Consider the following 18,339-nt stretch of genomic DNA (forward strand, 5'->3'; position numbering starts at 1 on the left):
AATTATAAAATAATACACGCATTAATACATATATTTCTTTTCTTTTACTTAAGCAGATTGATGTTATAATTTACAAATAATTATAAACTATATATAATTACTATATATAATAGTAATTTTATCGATGTTCGTACTTTTTTATCGCATATCTTGGACAATTACCTGAAACTCGAGACGTTTCTATTCTTGCCGATGCTAAAAGTATAAATACTATATCTCTCTCTTCACGAGAATTATTACACGTCTAGACAACAGCAATAGCTGCAAATTTTTTTCCGATGAAAAGAAATCTAGATTTCGCAATTTTCTTCAATGAAGTTCAACGTCTCTTCGTATTATTCATTGTTTTGTGCTAAATCCTACCACCGGACATGATTCACATGTTATCGCGTTTGTATGAGAGGTATTGATAACCGGTTAATATAGATTCCCATATCTGCATCTCGATAGTCAGTGGAAAACCATCTTGAGTAACTGATTCTAAGAATCAATTTTTCCCATGTTGCCATGTGTAAGAATAGATTTTAAATAAGTGGAGAGATTGATTGTGCTGAGATTAAATAGGTCTTTTTGATGTGATCTTATTCTGTCTTATTTAATTTAATCAATATATCTTAAAAATTTGAGAATGAAAAGATTTATATATTTTTTGTCTTCCATCTATTTCTATTTTATCTTTCTGTTTCATTTATAATAATTAAATTGCATTCTATGGCCGAAATTCAATGTGCTGTATTTTTTCTTTTATTTGTTTTATTCTTTTTCCGCCCGACACACACACACACACACACACACATAATGTAATTTAATATGAGAAATTACGCGACAGCAAAAACATATGCATCTGCAAGTATATAACAGAGATGAGGACCTTGCTATTATTGTTAGATCAGCGTAAATGCTGCGCGTATAACACCGAGGAGCTCTATGTATATTAAGTAATAAAAGCGTTCTTACAGTTGCTGTTGCATAATCATGGATTCAAAGTCGATTCTAAAAAAAAAAATTATTATTTCTTATTACCTTCTGATAAGCTTTTTGCGATTTAACGAAAAATTCTTCCTCGCGATTATCTTACTTTTCTTGAGTGTTAATTTTTTCGAATTAATTTAAATGTGCGTATGTGTGTGTGTAATCAACAACTTGACTTGTTTTATTTTATCTTAATTAATTTAAAATTCAATCCTTTTTAACATTTCAAGATATAATTAATTATAAATTAACTTTATATATAATCTAATTATTTCTTTATTTTGTTTTGATTAAATTAAATTTAATAAAACACATTTTTTTTATTTGATTTTCAATTTATTTGTGATTTTAATAATATTTTTTAAGTTGAATTGAATACACTTCTCTCTCATCTTATAAAAGATATAAAATATATGATTTATATATGATTTATACTACATATTTTTTATCTCTCTCTCTCTCTCTCTAATTTTATTTAATTCGAATTAATTAGAAGTAATCTTATTCAGAAACAAAGCATTAAATTAATCGCGTGCAATTTATATTAAATAATCAATAAAATCAGATTTTAATCTATAAATCAAAGACTACACATTAAGAATTGCGTTACATTTGCAATGTCACATTTTTTTTTGATAAAACTAAATATCACGCAGCATATCTATACAACGTTTATTAAAAGGTGTACATTTTTCTTAAAAGTTGCGTTTTTCTATATTAAATACATTAAAAATGTGCTAATAATTGCAAAGCATCTCGCAATAACATACAATGCGTTATAAGAGAAAGAAAGAAAGACTGTGAGCAAAACGAAACGGCTACAGCCTACCGTCATTCAGTTATGCATCGTGATAATGTGACGTAAAGATGCAAGTCCATATCCACAACCACAGCATAGTCGACTTTCTGTCACGCGCGACTGGCGCGACAACTATGACGACGCACGCGAAATATAATAATGTGCGGGGGGGGTGATTCGAGGGGACAGTCGTGCAGATGTACCGTTTGAATTTCTTCGGGGTGGCGATTGGCCGTTTGATCGAGCGCTCACCAATCGCGATCGTACTCGGTCGCGACGTCACAGGGCCGTATAAGAGACGGGCATGCGTCGTTTTCCGATTCAGATGCGCGCTGGCCGTCGAGCGATGAACGAAGGGAGTTGACGTGGAGTTGACGTCGCGTCGGCTGCGGCCTTTCAGCAGTTGGAGACGACGCCGCGTGCCGTCCTTCTGGACTCGCGTTTCACGTGGTAATAGGGTAACCAAGAGAGAGATATCCCCTTCCGGATGCTCGAGTGCCAGGGATATGTAAAACTAGTCAGTGCGAGTATATCGCGCGAGTGTAAATAATAGTGATATCCTTGTCGTTAGTGAAGCGAAAAGTCGAGAAAAAGAGAGCGTCGAAAGTGCACGTTGGTAAAGTTACTTGATAGAACGAGACGGAATTAGGAAATAGCGCGTGCTTGAAGAAAGTAACCTAGAAAAAAATCCTACGTTCCCAAAACATAGATAGAGAGAGAGAGAGAGAAACTTCAAGGTAAAAATCTGCATTTATCTGCGAGAAAAACATGAATGCGAAAGTATCGGAGCGAAAGAAGGTCGTACAGCATTCCTAATCCTTTAAATCAGCCGTACGGCCAGATTAAAGAGTATAAAAATCGAAAGAAGATCTCGTTTCTCGACATGGAGACAGCTGATTGATTCATGACGTTACAACTCCGCGTGTAACATACAAGCATAAAAGAGAGAAAGAGATACGTAGACTGAGAGATATTTTCCTTGTTTTTTTTTTAGAATTCCCGTATCGGGAAAACCCAGAGCACGTCTTGAAATCCTTAATGAATAGAAGATACATATCTTGCTATACTTTGCAGAATTGTCGATACGTATAATTCTAAAAATTTAATCCCATCTATTGAAAACTACTTTTCCAAACTTGGATCACGCAGAAGCTCTCGATACTATAAAGAAAAAAAATCGTGTTATAATTTTGGAAATTTGAGTACCCTGGAGAGACTCAAAGATCAAGAAAACTCGGATCTCTACGAATTTCCGGTTTCGAAAACACGGTTAGCGAAGATAGGCAAATTCGCGAGGCTGTACCAGAAATATAGAAAGATGGTTGGCAGCAACGGGACCATGATTGCGATCCGCCTTGTCCGCAGCAAGCTGCGGAAACGCGAGGATCAGTCGAGCACGGACGCGGTGCACCCTGAAGCTACGGTGGTGCAGACGGCGACCTCGCCCGGGACGATCGGGACGGCGCCGACGACACACCCCGACGATTGCTGCACGCAGATATCCTCCTCCACGACCACTATATCGACCGATATCGGCAACAGTGTTTGCAATGAACACGTCTATGCTGCGACTACGGTCACGCCGTCCGCCAATCCCGTCGAGCCGTTCGCGTGGCAATTCCCGCCCCCGTATCCACCACCCCACCTGCCGCCAGCGCAATACACGTTGTACAACGATCAGGTTGGTATACACCTTGTATATATCTTGTATTTTATATCTGCGGTGTTGATGGTTCTTAATTTTTGTTTTTGTGGAGAAAAACCTGAAAACAGTAGGTTTTTACTTAAAGATTATAGTATCGTGCATCAATAACAAATAGACAAATTGAAAAGAACGATGTTAAACTCCCAGAATATCTCGAATTTTTTTGAGAATCACTGAAAGAAACATGATAAATACGCTATGTTCAAAGTTAATGCCACTAACTTAAACTAATCGTGTCTTACCGCGTAAATATTAATTTTTTACATTTATTACGAGTAATATTTATATATTCTTAAAAAAATATAACAGACATTGGAAACATCAACATTTGCTATTTATACTTGGTATTTAAATTACTTTGATGCATACATTTCTTTTCCTATATATTTATTTCGCCATGTTTCAAATTTTTTATATTTTAATTGATTTTACAATTATATTATCTGTTAAATAATCGTATAAATTAGTCCTGTAAATAATAATTAAAGAGTTTTCATAAAATTTTTTGATAAATATTAACAAGGAAATACCAGAATAATAACCGAAAAGCGCCAACTTTTTTTAATGCCAATCTTTAATTGTTTTAGAAAAATTGATAATCTTATACAATTAAAGACTTATAGTGTCTTATACAATCTTATATACTAAAACTATTTTAACATATTTTTTTTTACGTTTTTCTATAAGATATAACAATAATATGGAAGAGAATATCATTTTCAGGCACTTTCTGTGTTCCAAGTCTTTTGCGCGGTAAGACTCGATTAGCTTAGGTCAGTGGCATTAACTTTGAATATAGCGTATTTATCATCTCAGTGGTTCTCAAATTAGAAATTCTGGAAATTTAATATCGTTCTTCGCCAATGATCTATATATTATTAATGTTCTATCTATTTACTTAAAGAAAATTCGTAATATGCAATAAAAGATAAAAATCTAATTTCTTTTTTTCAAAATCTTTTTTTCTTCTAAGTTTTTTAACTTACCTAAAAATATATTGAGATTTTCAAAACGTTTCTAAATTCCTTAACTCAATAGCTTTTATCAGATGACTGATCATAAATCAGGAATCGATGATATCGAAGCAGATATAGGCAATCGTTGATCATTCTTTCTCGCGATCTATCAGTTGATCTAACCGTCTCAACGGCTAACCGCCTAACCGGTGGAGCCAGTATTACCAGATTTTACTGGTTTGTCCCTGCTACACTGTCCAATGACTCGAGGACATGCGATGTCGACCGGAGATATCCAAAAAAAGATTCGCAAGCGTAGAAAGCGGTAAACGCAGTTGCGGCTGAAATTCTGTAAGGGTCGATTTCCTTACGACAAAGACGCACGATAAGTCTTACAAACTCCTTTATGCACGCTCCAATGTTAATGTCCTTACTTCAATTTATATTCCAAAAAATTGATCTGCAATTAAATAATGATTCAATCTTAAATGAAGTTTAATTCTTATTTTAAATTGAAATATCTTTTTTCAATTTTAAATGAAGAGTTTTAACTTGAAATTAAGTGAAATGTGATTTGCAACATTGTATTTACAATATATTTTTTCTGTGATTTCGTATCAAAAGTTTGATCAAAATCTTTTCCCCAAAAAATCAATAACAAATTTACCGTAAGATATATTTGAGCTATTAATTTTAATAATTTTTGATACATTTTCTATAATACTAAAAATAAAAAAGTCGATCGATAGTCGGAACAGTGACCTGCGGCCATCGCGGTTTTACGCTACTTTGTGGACGATCGATTATTCCCGCGGTTCAAGCCGCGATCGCTGATAGGCTGCAGAGTACCTTTTACCGCTTTAATTCAACGTGGAAAAGTCGATTCGATCACGACGAATACAACGTTTTTTTTTTTTTTTATTCGTTTCTCTTGATATTGTTACCTAAAAATAACAAAATATTATAAAAATCTTCTTTAGTGAGCTTATCCTTATTGCACAATCAAGTCATGATACAATTTAATGATTCTGCAATAAAAAAATTTGCATATAAAGAAGATCTGATTAGAAAAATTAATTTCTTTATTTAGAAACGGAAAATTAAAAAAGTAGCCTTATATTTAAAACACTTGAAATAATCGTCGTTATCGAATTCAGGAAAATAATCTCATTATAATAACACGTTATTAATAAGTTAACAATGTATCGTAAATTCTTAGTTGCATTGTGATAACTGTAATTAATTTTACACGGAAATAGTTCCGCGATAAAATTATTTTATTAGATCTAATAAAAAGCGATAGAATGTACCTATAAATACACCAGTGAAATGGGTGCAGCTCTTGACGCTTCTCCAACCTGACACTAAATTTAGCGTCGCCGGTGGGCGTCAACGTATCGTCGAGTACCGAATAGGCTGCAGCTGTTGAGACGTTCATTTCTTGAAAAAAATATCGTTCCTCCGTCTGCGATATTGGCAGGATTAGAATCGCCGCAATTTTAGCTAATAATATAAATCTGTGGTGAGCTGTAAACGATAAAACTCTATTATAGCCGCTAAATATTCAATCTTATAATCTTCAAACAATTAAAGAAAGGCAAACCGCATTTGAACATGCAAATAAATAAGAAATCTTTTATTTTTCGTTCGATTTTAAATGGATTTTGTTTGAGTAGAATCTTGATTTAAGTATATTTAACAGTATAATTAATATTAAAATTCTAAGACTGAAAAAATATATTATCTAGTTAATATTCTTTTTATTAAATCCATTTTTAAACCCATTTTTTGACAACTTTGTTCTACATAATATAACTTGATCAATTTATAATAAAGATTAATAGCATAAAAATACAAAACCTTCTTTTTGGTTTTACAGGATACTCTTGTACACGCCTTGCCGTCGCATAGGCCTGGATTCGCGAAGGGCTTCCGCAAGAATCTCGGCGGACGCTGGCGTCGGTTGGTAAAACGGAAAGCCGAATCGGATACCTGTGCCATTCCCCCCGAACTGAAGGATCAGTTGAAGACCATCTATGTCTATTGACGAGTGAAAGCCTGTCCTGAGAAAGAGTCTTTAAAAATTATCAATAAAAATCTGTCAAACATGAAAAAAAATTGATAAAAACAAGAAGAGACTCTAGTCAAAAAGTCGAAAAAGATATGAAAGAGATTGACAGGAATGAAAAGAAAATTAGGAGAAAAATGAAAAGGATATGAGGAGTTGCTAAGAATATGAAAATGAGTGATAAAAACACAGAGATAACTGATAATAATGAAAATGGCTAAATAAAATGCGAAGAAGATTGGTAAAAAGAAGAAGAATTGGCAATGGATTGAAATATGTTCAGGGAAGGAACAGTGTGGGTCGATTTAATGATAGTTGACATATCAGAAAGTGCCTGAAGAAGATGCCTGATCGAAGTGCCTTCTTTTATTCCACGAGCGCCTTTCTCACGAGACTGATACCGCGAAGAAACCGCGATACATGGGTGCGACAAAACGAGTTATCTCGTAGCTTCTGCCTATACGTTTCTGCGCACTTATAGTATAATCGATAGATCGCCGTATTTCGGGTAATTAACTAGTATTAGTATGTCGGCTTGATTTACGGAAAATACGAGCAGCCTGCGATCAATTATTCAGCGAGTTTCAATATTTTCCAAAACTCAATTCCTAAATCTGTTTTGGATTAGTCTCGATCGAATCTCGATTTACAGTTTCAGTAAGTCAATAATCGCGATCTCGAGAGGAAATTCAATATTGTAAAACTTTAAGTATTATTTATTAAGAAAAACAGTAGTATATAATTTTCCTAAAGTGCAAACTAGTCGTATGATGGATGGGAAAACGCAGCTGCTGTGTCATCGTGCGTTATATTACTCTGACGAAATAACACAACGAAACCAGCAACAATCCGTTCTTTATTTAATTTATAAGTAAACAAAGCGTTCAAAGCTAAAGTGGATCAAAGATATATTTTAAAAGGTTTTTTTTTTTGGATACTATTACATATCTAAAGCTAAATTTACAAATAGAATAGACTTGATCCATTTTGGCTTTATCTCGTGAATTTCTTCTTGGGCAGTAGATTTTTAATCTACCTTTTGTATAAACAAAGTCGATCGTCCGCTTGCTCGTTTCCGTAATTAATTTTCGTAGCCGCTGACCTAAACATGTATAAATAAAATGTAGCGATTTTTGGATGTTCGCGGGATATATGATTTAATCAACAAATGGACTTTGGTATTCCTAAAATCCTCGGGAGCCTGAAGAGAAGAGGGTTCTAGGATTCATGAATCCAAAAGTTCCTCCCGCTTAGAACAGAATACGGCGCGTAATAATAATAAGATAGGCCAATTTATAAGTTTGAGTCGAATTATTATGACGGCTCATATTGAGCTCGCATCATTGTAACGCTGACGTGATATTTCATTTGTACGCTCGCATTAGGCCTTTGACCGTTATTGATTCACAATTTAATATGTATTCGACGAGAAAATAAAGTATTATAATAAATATTATATTATTTAAAGGATTATAACAAAATATAATGTTTAAGAATATTATCATATAATTAAAAAAAAAGAAAATCACGAAAATTGTTTATGTGATAAATTAATTGGACAATTATTTCTATATTAAATTTCTATACAGTTAATTTCAGAAATTGGGCAAATAATGAAATATTTATTTTAGTAATTTTTATTTATAACTGAATTGAATATAATTTTAATGATGACTTCTTTTTTAAATTGTCGGTTGAAGGGTTGCACTGCGTAGTGATGCCATGAAAGAAGTTTTTTGCGTCAGCAATTAATTAATTTATAGTGATTGACGGAGATGATATTCGATGAATGTCCGAGAAGTTCTGCAAATTTTTTTGAAATTGTCATAAAACTTAAAATATATTTATAAATATGAAATCTTTTTTATCTTATCAGAATTCATTGAAAATTAATTTTTTTTAAAAATACCATGGATATTCTATATTACAAACAATTATTTATATAATTTTGATAGATTTACAAAAATTGACATATGATAGTGATTACTTTAATTTCCATTATTTCACATACATAGGTCATTATTTTTATAATATTTTAATTATTTTTTATATCTTTCGGTATTTTCTCTATTGGTAGAGATATTTTTTATCTTTGTACTAATTTCTATGAAAATATGCAGTACTTCGCGAATGATCGAAAACCCAGAAGATGATAATCCTTGTTATTATATTGCAGATTGTAAATAGAATAACGGGAAATCTGTCGATGTTTAGAGTTATATACTTTCACGAGCATAATCGACGAGATTTTTCTTGCAATGATGATTTAATGATGATTCAATGTTGTATTGACTCGCGACTTCAATTTTTGAAGTATTGTAAAAATATGAGAAGAGAAGTTATAATACAAGTTTTTTACACAATGGACACACAAAATATTTAACCGATACTACATTGTGTATTATTATAAGTAGTTTTATAATAACTCAATGATTAATTTGTCAATTTTTGAAGAAGAAAGAACAACTCAAAAAGGTAATCCTTACTAACCAAAGCTAGATAATTGAAGTGATCATTTACCGAATATACATTTCATTTCTCATAAATATAATTTAAATTAAAAATGGGATAAAACATATTGCGATCCAAATTTTAATATTATAGTATTCTTTAAAATAAATATGAGATTTATCTGGACACAAAATTGAGATAAAATATTAATATCAAAAATTGTGTTACAAATAAGAAATGTAAAATATTAAATAAAATTCTTTATTAATACACTTAAGTCGCGTGTCATAAAGTGTATGATGTTGTGAATGTGTAAATATCGAATACCATTAACGCACCTGATTGTACAGTGGAATTGTACAGCACATGCCGTTTTTGTTCTTTTTCTCCGTCTTCTTTTTTGTAAATAATCAGTATCAAGACGGGGCTGCGAGTTCCCGTCGCCTAGTCACTCATTCAATTAATATTTCGTTGAAATGTTGTAATTGTAACAATGAAAACCACTCGGTGCAGCTTTCTCTCTTCTGTCTGAAATTAAATAAAGAAATAAAAAGATGTTGCATATATAGAAAGAAATTGTGTAATTTATTCGACTTTAATGTACAATACACAAAATATTTCGAAATTTCTTTCTTTCCTTCTTATATTAGTGCAGATTTCTTTTGATTCTAGTTTGTAATTAAATTGATTAGTTTTATTGATCAATATCTTACAATCAAGATAAAAATCTAAAGAAGAAATAAAATGTTTCTTCAAATTTTGATTGCATTCCGATATTCACTGCCAGTATTGAAAATCTGTAATATACATGATGTAAACTATAAATTTGAATATCGAAAAACAGTCTTTATGTAATAGATCAGATTTATAAAAAGAATTTCTCTATTAAAAATTTGGTTACAAAGAATATATACTGATTAAAAATATTGCCTTTCTTCCTCGCCGTGATTATATGCTTGACTGACAATGAGCAGAAAACTGGATTAAATCCAGCCACCGACATTTATATTCTAATATTTGTGGATATTTGACTAAAAATGAATCAAATTGACGCTAACGTCACGATGAAGTCACGTGACTATGCTCAACGTTGCAATAAGTATCCAATGAATTTGAGTATATATCAATTGGACAATGTTTATTGGCCAGCTGAAAATGGAGCCCTTCCATTGGTCAATCGTGTTGATTGTCATAAGCGCCGGTCGATATGATTGGTTGTCCAATCACACTTTGTCCAAATGAACCTCTCCCATGAATTTGCGTCTTAATGCTAGTCTATATATTTTGTGTGTCTATGGTTATAGAAATCAGTGCTGACAATCAACATTGTTTGATTTTGTCAGTACTCTAACCAATTCTAACCCTGAGCGATTACTTGTTTCATTTTATAGAAGACTAATGGACACTGTGTCAAAAAGCTGTATCTATAACTAGAAACACATTAAACTCTATAAAAAAAAGGAATTTTGATCTGTCATCCGTCGAGCGATTTTTAAATGCCACACGACAAAAAGATCACGCGGCGCAGTCGATCTCGCGACCGTGAACGGGAACGTGACCGTGAACGTGAGCGACGGGACCGTCGACGCAGCAGGAGTCGTTCCAAGGATCGTAAGAAAGATAGGAAACGGTCCAGATCGAGGGAACGGTCGCGAGAGCGGGACAGATCGCGAGAGCGCGATAGATCCCGCGAACGCGACAGATCGCGGGAAAAGGATCGAGAACGCTCGAGAGACGGTCGAGGGGATATCAAGGACAGATCCAAGGATGAGAAGAAGCACAAGAATAGTCCTGCGCTTGTCGAAGATGACTCGAAGAAGGATCCAAAGAACGATATTAAAAAAGATGAAGAAGAGACGGAGGAAAAGGTCAAGCAGACGCTAAAGAAGGAACCATTGAGTCTGGAGGAATTGCTGGCCAAAAAGAAGGCAGAGGAGGAAGCTCGAGCTAAACCAAAGTTTCTCACCAAAGAGGAGCGCGCAGCCATAGCTTTGGAGAAACGACAACAAGAGGTAGACGCAATGAAGAGACAGCAGGAAGAAGAGCTTAAGTCTATATTTCATAACGATAACCCTGGAAAGGAAAGAGAATGGGATGATAGAGACAGGTATCTCGATTATAATTTTCCATTTTTTAAGTATTTTATATCATATATAAAAAATTTCATTTAGTATTAAGACATATTATATTCCTACTTCAAAAGAATGATACAAAATAAATAATTCTTAAAAATTGAATATTTTTAATAGGAGAAGAGATGGACAACGTTTGCGCGAGGATGAAATTAAAGATAAGGATAAAGAGAAAGAAGTGGAGGCTATCAAAGAAAGATACTTGGGATTAGTGAAAAAGAAACGACGAGTCAGAAGACTAAATGATCGAAAATTTGTCTTTGATTGGGACACTTCAGAGGATACCTCTGTGGATTACAACAACATTTACAAGGAGAGGCATCAAGTGCAGTTTTTTGGTAGAGGCAATCTGGCTGGTATTGACATAAAAGCTCAAAAACGAGATCAAAGCAAATTTTATGGCGAATTGCTAGAGAAGAGACGCACAGAAGCTGAAAAAGAGCAAGAAAAGTGAGTTTTTTTGTTGAAAGAATAAACAAATACTTCTATCAAATTTTTTTATTATGTTAAATTATTACATTATTCATTTTATGAAATAGTTGGAGGAATTATTTGTAATAAATCCCACTTTTCTATTTTTTAAGAATGAGATTGAAAAAAGTGAAGAGAAAAGAAGAGAAACAAAAATGGGATGATCGACATTGGTCTGAAAAGGCATTGAACGAAATGACTGAACGCGATTGGCGTATCTTCAGGGAGGATTATAATATCACGATAAAGGGTGGTCGTATTCCTGATCCTATTCGTTCTTGGAAAGAGTCCGGTTTTCCGAAAGAAATTCTCGACATCATCGACAAAGTGGGCTACAAGGATCTCACACCCATCCAACGACAAGCAATTCCTATTGGTTTACAGAATCGAGATATTATCGGCGTTGCTGAGACTGGTTCAGGAAAGACACTAGCCTTCCTGATTCCACTGCTATTATGGATTACTAATCTGCCAAAAATTGAAAGGCTCGAAGAAGCGGATCAAGGACCCTACAGTATTATCCTGGCACCCACACGGTAGCAATTGTTCCTCTTATTCTTGTATAACTTTGTTTTTATTGTGGATGCAAACGCATACATTTATTTTTTATATTTCAAATATTTAGCTTATTGATATTGATGGTTGATTAATTGAACAAAAAGTTACAAAAAACATTGCTGGCTATAGATAAATATCTGGTTTGTGTTGCAGTGAGTTAGCGCAACAAATAGAAGAAGAGACCAACAAATTCGGACAACCTTTGGGTATCCGGACAGTTGTAGTAGTAGGTGGTCTATCGAGAGAGGAGCAAGGTTTTAGATTGCGAATGGGTTGTGAGGTAATAATTTTTGGAATGCATTAATATTTATATATATGTAATACACACACACATATATGTAACAAGCGATTTCATCAACTTCCTTCAAATCGAATGATGTGAAATTGACCAAAATCGAAAGTAATGTAAAATATTCAATTAAGGATTTTTTTTCAGATTGTTATTGCTACACCCGGTCGATTGATAGATGTTTTGGAAAATCGATACCTCGTGTTGAATCAATGTACTTATATCGTGCTGGATGAAGCCGATAGAATGATAGACATGGGTTTTGAGCCAGGTCTTTTAAGCATTTATAACAAATTCCTAATGTTCTACAACTTAAAAAAAAATTAAAATTTGTTTGAATTATTAACATCTTTGAAATCTGTCATAGAGATATTATACTCTTTTTCTTATAATTCTTCTAATTCTTTGTAGATCTTATATTAACTGAATAAATATTTTACTGTAATTCAATGTTTTATAAAAATTATTATTCTTACAGACGTTCAAAAAATTTTGGACTACATGCCTGTCACGAATTTGAAACCGGACAACGAGGATGCGGAAAACGAGGAGAAGCTTCTGGCCAACTACAATACAAAGAAGAAATACAGACAAGTACAAAAAACTTTTAAATTTACAATCCCAATTACAATTTACAAATTACTCTTTAGAGCAACTAAAAGTTGCTTTGTTTAAATTAACTAAAAAGTTGCTTTGTTTACTTTTATTAAAGACGTCTAATAATTATTTTTTGTTTCTAGACGGTGATGTTTACCGCCACAATGCCACCCGCTGTGGAACGTCTTGCTAGAACTTATTTAAGGAGGCCGGCGGTAGTATACATCGGTAGCGTCGGTAAACCAACAGAACGCACCGAACAGATAGTTCATATAATGGGTGAAGCCGACAAACGAAAGAAACTCATGGAAATATTGAGCAGAGGTGTCGAACCGCCCGTCATTATATTCGTCAATCAGAAGAAGGGTGCGGACGTTCTAGCGAAAGGCTTGGAAAAATTCGGAGTATGTAATTTACAGAAAATATTTACAACGATTTATGAGTCCACTTGTAATTTCCGACGAAACTTATCACAATTCATAGCATTCAATTTTTCAAACTTAAAATCTTGTTAAAATCCTCTTTTACGCTATTCAGGAATTAAAGTATAGGAATTACAAAAGAATATAAATATCTAACTTGACTTACCTTATTCCGTTATAGTACAATGCCTGTACCCTGCATGGTGGAAAAGGCCAGGAACAGCGAGAATATGCTTTGGCATCTCTCAAAAGTGGAAGCAAAGACATTCTGGTGGCCACCGATGTTGCAGGTCGAGGTATCGACATCAAGGACGTTTCTATGGTCATCAATTATGACATGGCTAAAACCATCGAAGGTAAGTTTCTTTTCATTTATCATTCTCCTTCGTAGAATTAACATATGAATTGCTATAAATTTGGGTCTTTTAGTAAGAATGGATCAGCAAAAAATTATCATTTATTCCTAAAAACGTAAAGACAATTATTTCTCAACAAAATCTTTCTTGACGATTAAATATATTCAGAAATCATCATTTTTAAACTCTGAGTGATATCCTGTATATAATTTGCCTATTTATAATTTCTATTTACAGATTACACACATAGGATCGGACGAACCGGTCGCGCTGGCAAAGCTGGTCTCGCCATTTCCTTCTGCACGAAGGACGATAGTCATTTGTTTTATGATCTCAAGCAGACTATCCTCTCCAGTCCGATATCTACCTGTCCACCGGAACTACTCAATCATCCAGATGCTCAGCATAAGCCTGGAACAGTGGTCACTAAGAAGCGACGAGAGGAGAAGATTTTTGCTTAATCTCTCTCATGGCGGGCATTTTGCTTAGATGTTTGGATCCAGGTCAGAACATTGGAAGATCCGGAGTTGCGAAAAATGTAAGAGAGAAACACCATAAATTTGAATTATTTCTTACGGATCATTAATGTCATATTTTTAGAAAAATTTTATTACACGAATTAACAAACAAAAGATATCCACTTAAATTTTGAAACTTTTTTAAAATTCTGTTGTTTTTGAAATTTTACGAAAACATACATTATCTGTATTGTGTACAGTTAAACCTTTGTATTCTTGATTAATGGAGTTTTTATAAAATGGATTTCTCTTGCATTGCTTTCCAATTTTTTCACAATTACTACTTAACAATAATTTCGTAAAATAAAAATGTGTGTAGAATATAAATAGGGATTGAAAAAAAAGTGCAAAATACAGAGATTGATCGATCTAAATGGATCAAGAATACAATGTATTTCGAATTTTTAAAAGACATTTGATCCACACAGAAGACACGATAATGTGTCATTGAGTAATAGACATTATAGTAATGTATATATAAATAATTATTTACAATATGGGTACATTAAAATTATTTGGATTATAATATAACAATTATAATTCTACAATTATGGAGGTGGTGGAGGTGGAGTCACATAATCACCTTCGACTTTGCATTCCTCCTCCCAATTCTTCGATATCATCGGCTTCAAAATCTCCACGAACTTATCGAGAGGACACACAACAGTGCATCCAGGTATTGTCATTGGATATGGTTCATGGACTGTCGTATTTCTCAAAAATACCTGCAGCAAGGATTATGCTCGTTATTTAAAAATCAAATCAGTGAGATTTACAAGATATTATTAAAAAAATATATGTTTGTCTAAGGAAACCTCGATGATCTTGACATAATAACATATGTTGTCAAAGTCTTAATATTAATATTTGCTACTCTAATATTTGTAAAAATATTAGAATTTATCATTTTTAAGTAAATTATAATCAATGGCTAATATATTTTGAAAGTTATTTAAAATCGTGACACATCAAAATTAAAGTCATGGGCGCAATTCTTTTTTTCTATAAAATTTTACGTTTTCTTATATTTTTAAATAATTTGAAATATTCAGGAACTCTATTAAAGTGATTGAATTTTTTAGAAAAATTATATTTACCTGGACATTCCATTCATCTTCCTCTTTATGTAGTTCTATCATTATCATAATATTACAATATGGCATTTGGTTGTACCAAATATGCATTGTGTCCAATATAGTGACGATAGTGCTGTCGTGGCCGACGTACATGTACATTTTTCTCTTTATAAGTTGTATAGTGCCTTCCTTTTTTGCCGTCATGTCATTAATGATCCTTTTCAGCATCGGACCTCCTTTCAGCCTGCGTAATTCATCGTTGTACGTGTTAAGTTGTAGCTCATATAAGGTCAAGGGCATTAATTTGTTGAGATAGTAGTCTTCTGTCCACTTTGGCAAAGTCAAATTCATCTGTTTCTGTAACGGCAGTTCGAGTGTAATAATGAAATAATTGATAATTGAATCGAAGAGAGTTGATTGCATGCATATTAATCAGTATTAAAAAAAAAGTATTGAATAAAATTTACCTCAGCTGTTAACGTGCTGTAAAGCGAGCTGACGTCATCAATAGTTGTGATCGGCATGCCTGTGAAGTTCGAGAGCTCGTCGAATAACTGTTTATTGTCTTCATGCACTTTCCGAACTTCTGGCAAATCGTTCGCCAAAGTGCGTAGTAGGGTGTACTTCGGACATGCATTCCACACTAACATTAGCTGGGAAATACACAATTTAGGATGAAAGTTTTGACAAAAGAACAAGGCATCTCGATCCATTTTGAATCATGATGTCAGAAATAATTATCATGAATTATATATGCATCGAAATAGATTGAAAAAGATTAAGAAGGATCGGTTTGTCTGGCCAAATGTTTACACAAGTACTTTACCGTATCCTCCGGACGTTCCTGATAGAATAATGTGACTGGTTGCCAAGGTAAATCAGTTTTGAATGACTGTTTCTCATTAGGCTTCCACAGAGCAGCGGCCTCCAGCATTGCTGACATTTTCGTACGATCTACAGCGGTAGATTGCAGATGGAATATATCGGGATTGTATATCGATCCTAAAAAGCTATCGTAGCGCTTTCGCAGGAATAAACCTTGATTGTATTGGTTCCTTCTTCCTTCCTGAATTGCATATATATATATATTATATAATTAATTATATTTAAATTCGATTTATACGAAACAAATGTATAATGTTTGAAAAGTGGAGGAAAAATAAAATATACATTTGTTAGTTGACCCCAGCCGTTGGGTTCCATATCATCCTTGATATAAGGATCATTCGGATAGGTATCTACGGGTGCTCTTTCCCCATGTCTCATTATCTAAAAAATAAAACAAATCTCGCATATCACGTGACATTAATTTTTCGTTCTTTAGAGTAAATAAACGTAACGATCGAAATTGAATCATTTCCAAACGAAAGAGATACGATATCTTTCAATTTAGACACATTTTGGAGTTTGAAGTTCTTAGCGAATTTTATTCGATTATATTATGAGCGATAATCTTATTGATTATACAACAAACAATGCTTGAGGAATCGATTAAAAAGACCTGAATAACTACTTCCTTTAAGTAGAATTGAAGTAAAGAGAATTATACATACAGAGAATTATCATTGCACGTGAATGTTAATCCCGATGCAAATACAATTTAATTAATCCAGCTTTATTGGGAGAGTCGTTGATTTTGAAGAGAATGACTATGATGCGGCATGAATTGATGAAATGCATGGGGGATGTTTGGGTCTCGTTTAAATCTCTTTTTTTGCCTGCTAAAAATATATAAATATATTATTTAATTTATATTTATTTTCTGTTATAAATATATAATTATAAATACATATAAAAATTATTATTTAACCAACTGACATACGTTGAGAAAAAAGTATAAAATATTGAATTAAATAAGAAAAATGATCAAAACATACAAATGAAAAAAATTGTTAGAGCTAATCTATCAATTTATTATTAATACTATTATATTGATTTACTAATGATATAAAAGTGTCATTTATGTTAAAATGATCATAATGATTGAAATAATGATATAATTATATTAGTTACAAATAAGGATGATTATTATTTGAAAAATGAAATAAGGATTAAGGACGAGACTACATACTCCAAAATAAAAAACAAAAATTGATGGCAGAAATATATGCAAAAGATAATATCATTTATCTTAAATTTTAGCACCGTTTTCAAGTTTTTATTTATGTATTACTAAAATTCCCATCTCTTGTGCACCGAATTATAAAGATATTTATAGAGATAAAAATTAATACTATATTATGATTAATAAATACTAATTATATTAGAGTTCTGAAATTTTTGAACATTAGAAGTTGAACTGTAAGTTTTTCAACAATTTTTAAGAGTATAAAAATTTGTTTGTATGTGAATCTCTCTAATGCATATACATACCACTGTGACTAGTCGCAAAGTATCTTTTTTAATTTCGTAATTTGTCTCGTTTTCTTCGTTCATAACTTTGGAGGACAAAGGTATTCCTAAGTAAAATATAAGATATGACGCTTTTTATATAAAGATATAAATACGGCATTTCTCAAATAAAAGAAAACATAATATATATATTTTAAGTTTTTTCTCAAAACTTTATTTCATGATAAATACATCGATATTTAATTCAAATATTTATCTACATCTCATTAGCAATATAAATCGCTTTCTTGCATACTTGAGAAAAAATCCGTATTATTCTTGGAATGCATATAAAAAGTAATACAACATGACACAGTTATTCAATAGTGGCTGCAACATTGAAAACACATACTAATACTTGTACTAAAAAAGTCCATATATAATAAATATATATAATTATATAAAATACGTGTCCATATATATATATATATATATATGTATGTTTTCTTTCTCTTGTATAATCTTTCCGCATGTATAGAAAAAATAAGAAGAATAATTGAAAAAATATTTAGAAGGATAATTTACGTATTGTTTTTTTTTTTTAATTAGAATTTGAAGAAGTGAGAAAAAAATGTCCA

At 32.6% G+C, this 18,339-nt stretch overlaps 3 protein-coding genes and 1 long non-coding RNA gene across 16 annotated transcripts in view; 2 read left to right on the plus strand and 2 right to left on the minus strand.

Moving 5' to 3' along the window:
• Positions 1 to 7,998, plus strand: part of LOC115243012 — a 58,417-nt gene extending 50,419 nt beyond the window's left edge. For all 11 annotated transcript variants that reach the window (XM_029819675.1, XM_029819661.1, XM_029819682.1 and 8 more), the window contains 2 exons: positions 3,137 to 3,452; positions 6,312 to 7,998. In XM_029819675.1, the coding sequence (XP_029675535.1) occupies positions 3,137 to 3,452; positions 6,312 to 6,479 (484 nt within the window). In that variant the 3' untranslated portion in view covers positions 6,480 to 7,998. The remainder of the gene's footprint in view (positions 1 to 3,136; positions 3,453 to 6,311) is intronic.
• LOC115243098 lies at positions 3,505 to 6,345 on the minus strand. Of its 2 annotated transcripts, XR_003885166.1 has the most exons (4): positions 6,293 to 6,345; positions 5,743 to 5,959; positions 4,463 to 4,892; positions 3,505 to 3,534 (listed from the first exon to the last, which is right to left on the minus strand). It is a non-coding gene; the product is annotated as an uncharacterized LOC115243098 (long non-coding RNA). The 2 variants fall into 2 exon arrangements; XR_003885165.1 differs by lacking the exon at positions 3,505 to 3,534 and having other exon boundaries at positions 3,942 to 4,892.
• A 2,231-nt stretch (positions 7,999 to 10,229) lies between the features above and the next one.
• LOC115242862 (probable ATP-dependent RNA helicase DDX23) lies at positions 10,230 to 15,381 on the plus strand. Of its 2 annotated transcripts, XR_003885115.1 has the most exons (10): positions 10,448 to 11,058; positions 11,201 to 11,533; positions 11,668 to 12,090; positions 12,266 to 12,392; positions 12,549 to 12,672; positions 12,880 to 12,995; positions 13,142 to 13,402; positions 13,602 to 13,776; positions 14,014 to 14,314; positions 14,851 to 15,381. XR_003885115.1 is itself a non-coding variant. In XM_029819443.1 (9 exons), exons 1-9 carry the CDS (start codon positions 10,448 to 10,450, stop codon positions 14,235 to 14,237), a joined length of 2,394 nt encoding a protein of 797 aa, XP_029675303.1. In that variant the 5' UTR covers positions 10,230 to 10,447; the 3' UTR covers positions 14,238 to 14,786. The 2 variants fall into 2 exon arrangements, 1 of the variants encoding a protein (XP_029675303.1); XM_029819443.1 differs by lacking the exon at positions 14,851 to 15,381 and having other exon boundaries at positions 10,230 to 11,058; positions 14,014 to 14,786.
• The window catches only part of LOC115242904 (prostatic acid phosphatase-like), a 5,219-nt gene continuing 1,538 nt past the window's right edge, over positions 14,659 to 18,339 (minus strand). The window contains exons 2-7 of the mRNA XM_029819501.1: positions 17,744 to 17,829; positions 16,541 to 16,639; positions 16,197 to 16,436; positions 15,838 to 16,023; positions 15,392 to 15,727; positions 14,659 to 15,019 (exon numbers count right to left, since the gene is read on the minus strand). Coding sequence (XP_029675361.1) covers positions 14,843 to 15,019; positions 15,392 to 15,727; positions 15,838 to 16,023; positions 16,197 to 16,436; positions 16,541 to 16,639; positions 17,744 to 17,829 — 1,124 coding nt within the window. The 3' untranslated portion in view covers positions 14,659 to 14,842. The remainder of the gene's footprint in view (positions 15,020 to 15,391; positions 15,728 to 15,837; positions 16,024 to 16,196; positions 16,437 to 16,540; positions 16,640 to 17,743; positions 17,830 to 18,339) is intronic.

The sequence above is a fragment of the Formica exsecta genome, unplaced genomic scaffold (assembly GCF_003651465.1).
Source record: "Formica exsecta isolate Colony F162 unplaced genomic scaffold, ASM365146v1 scaffold120, whole genome shotgun sequence".
NCBI classification, from domain to species: Eukaryota; Metazoa; Arthropoda; class Insecta; order Hymenoptera; family Formicidae; genus Formica; species Formica exsecta.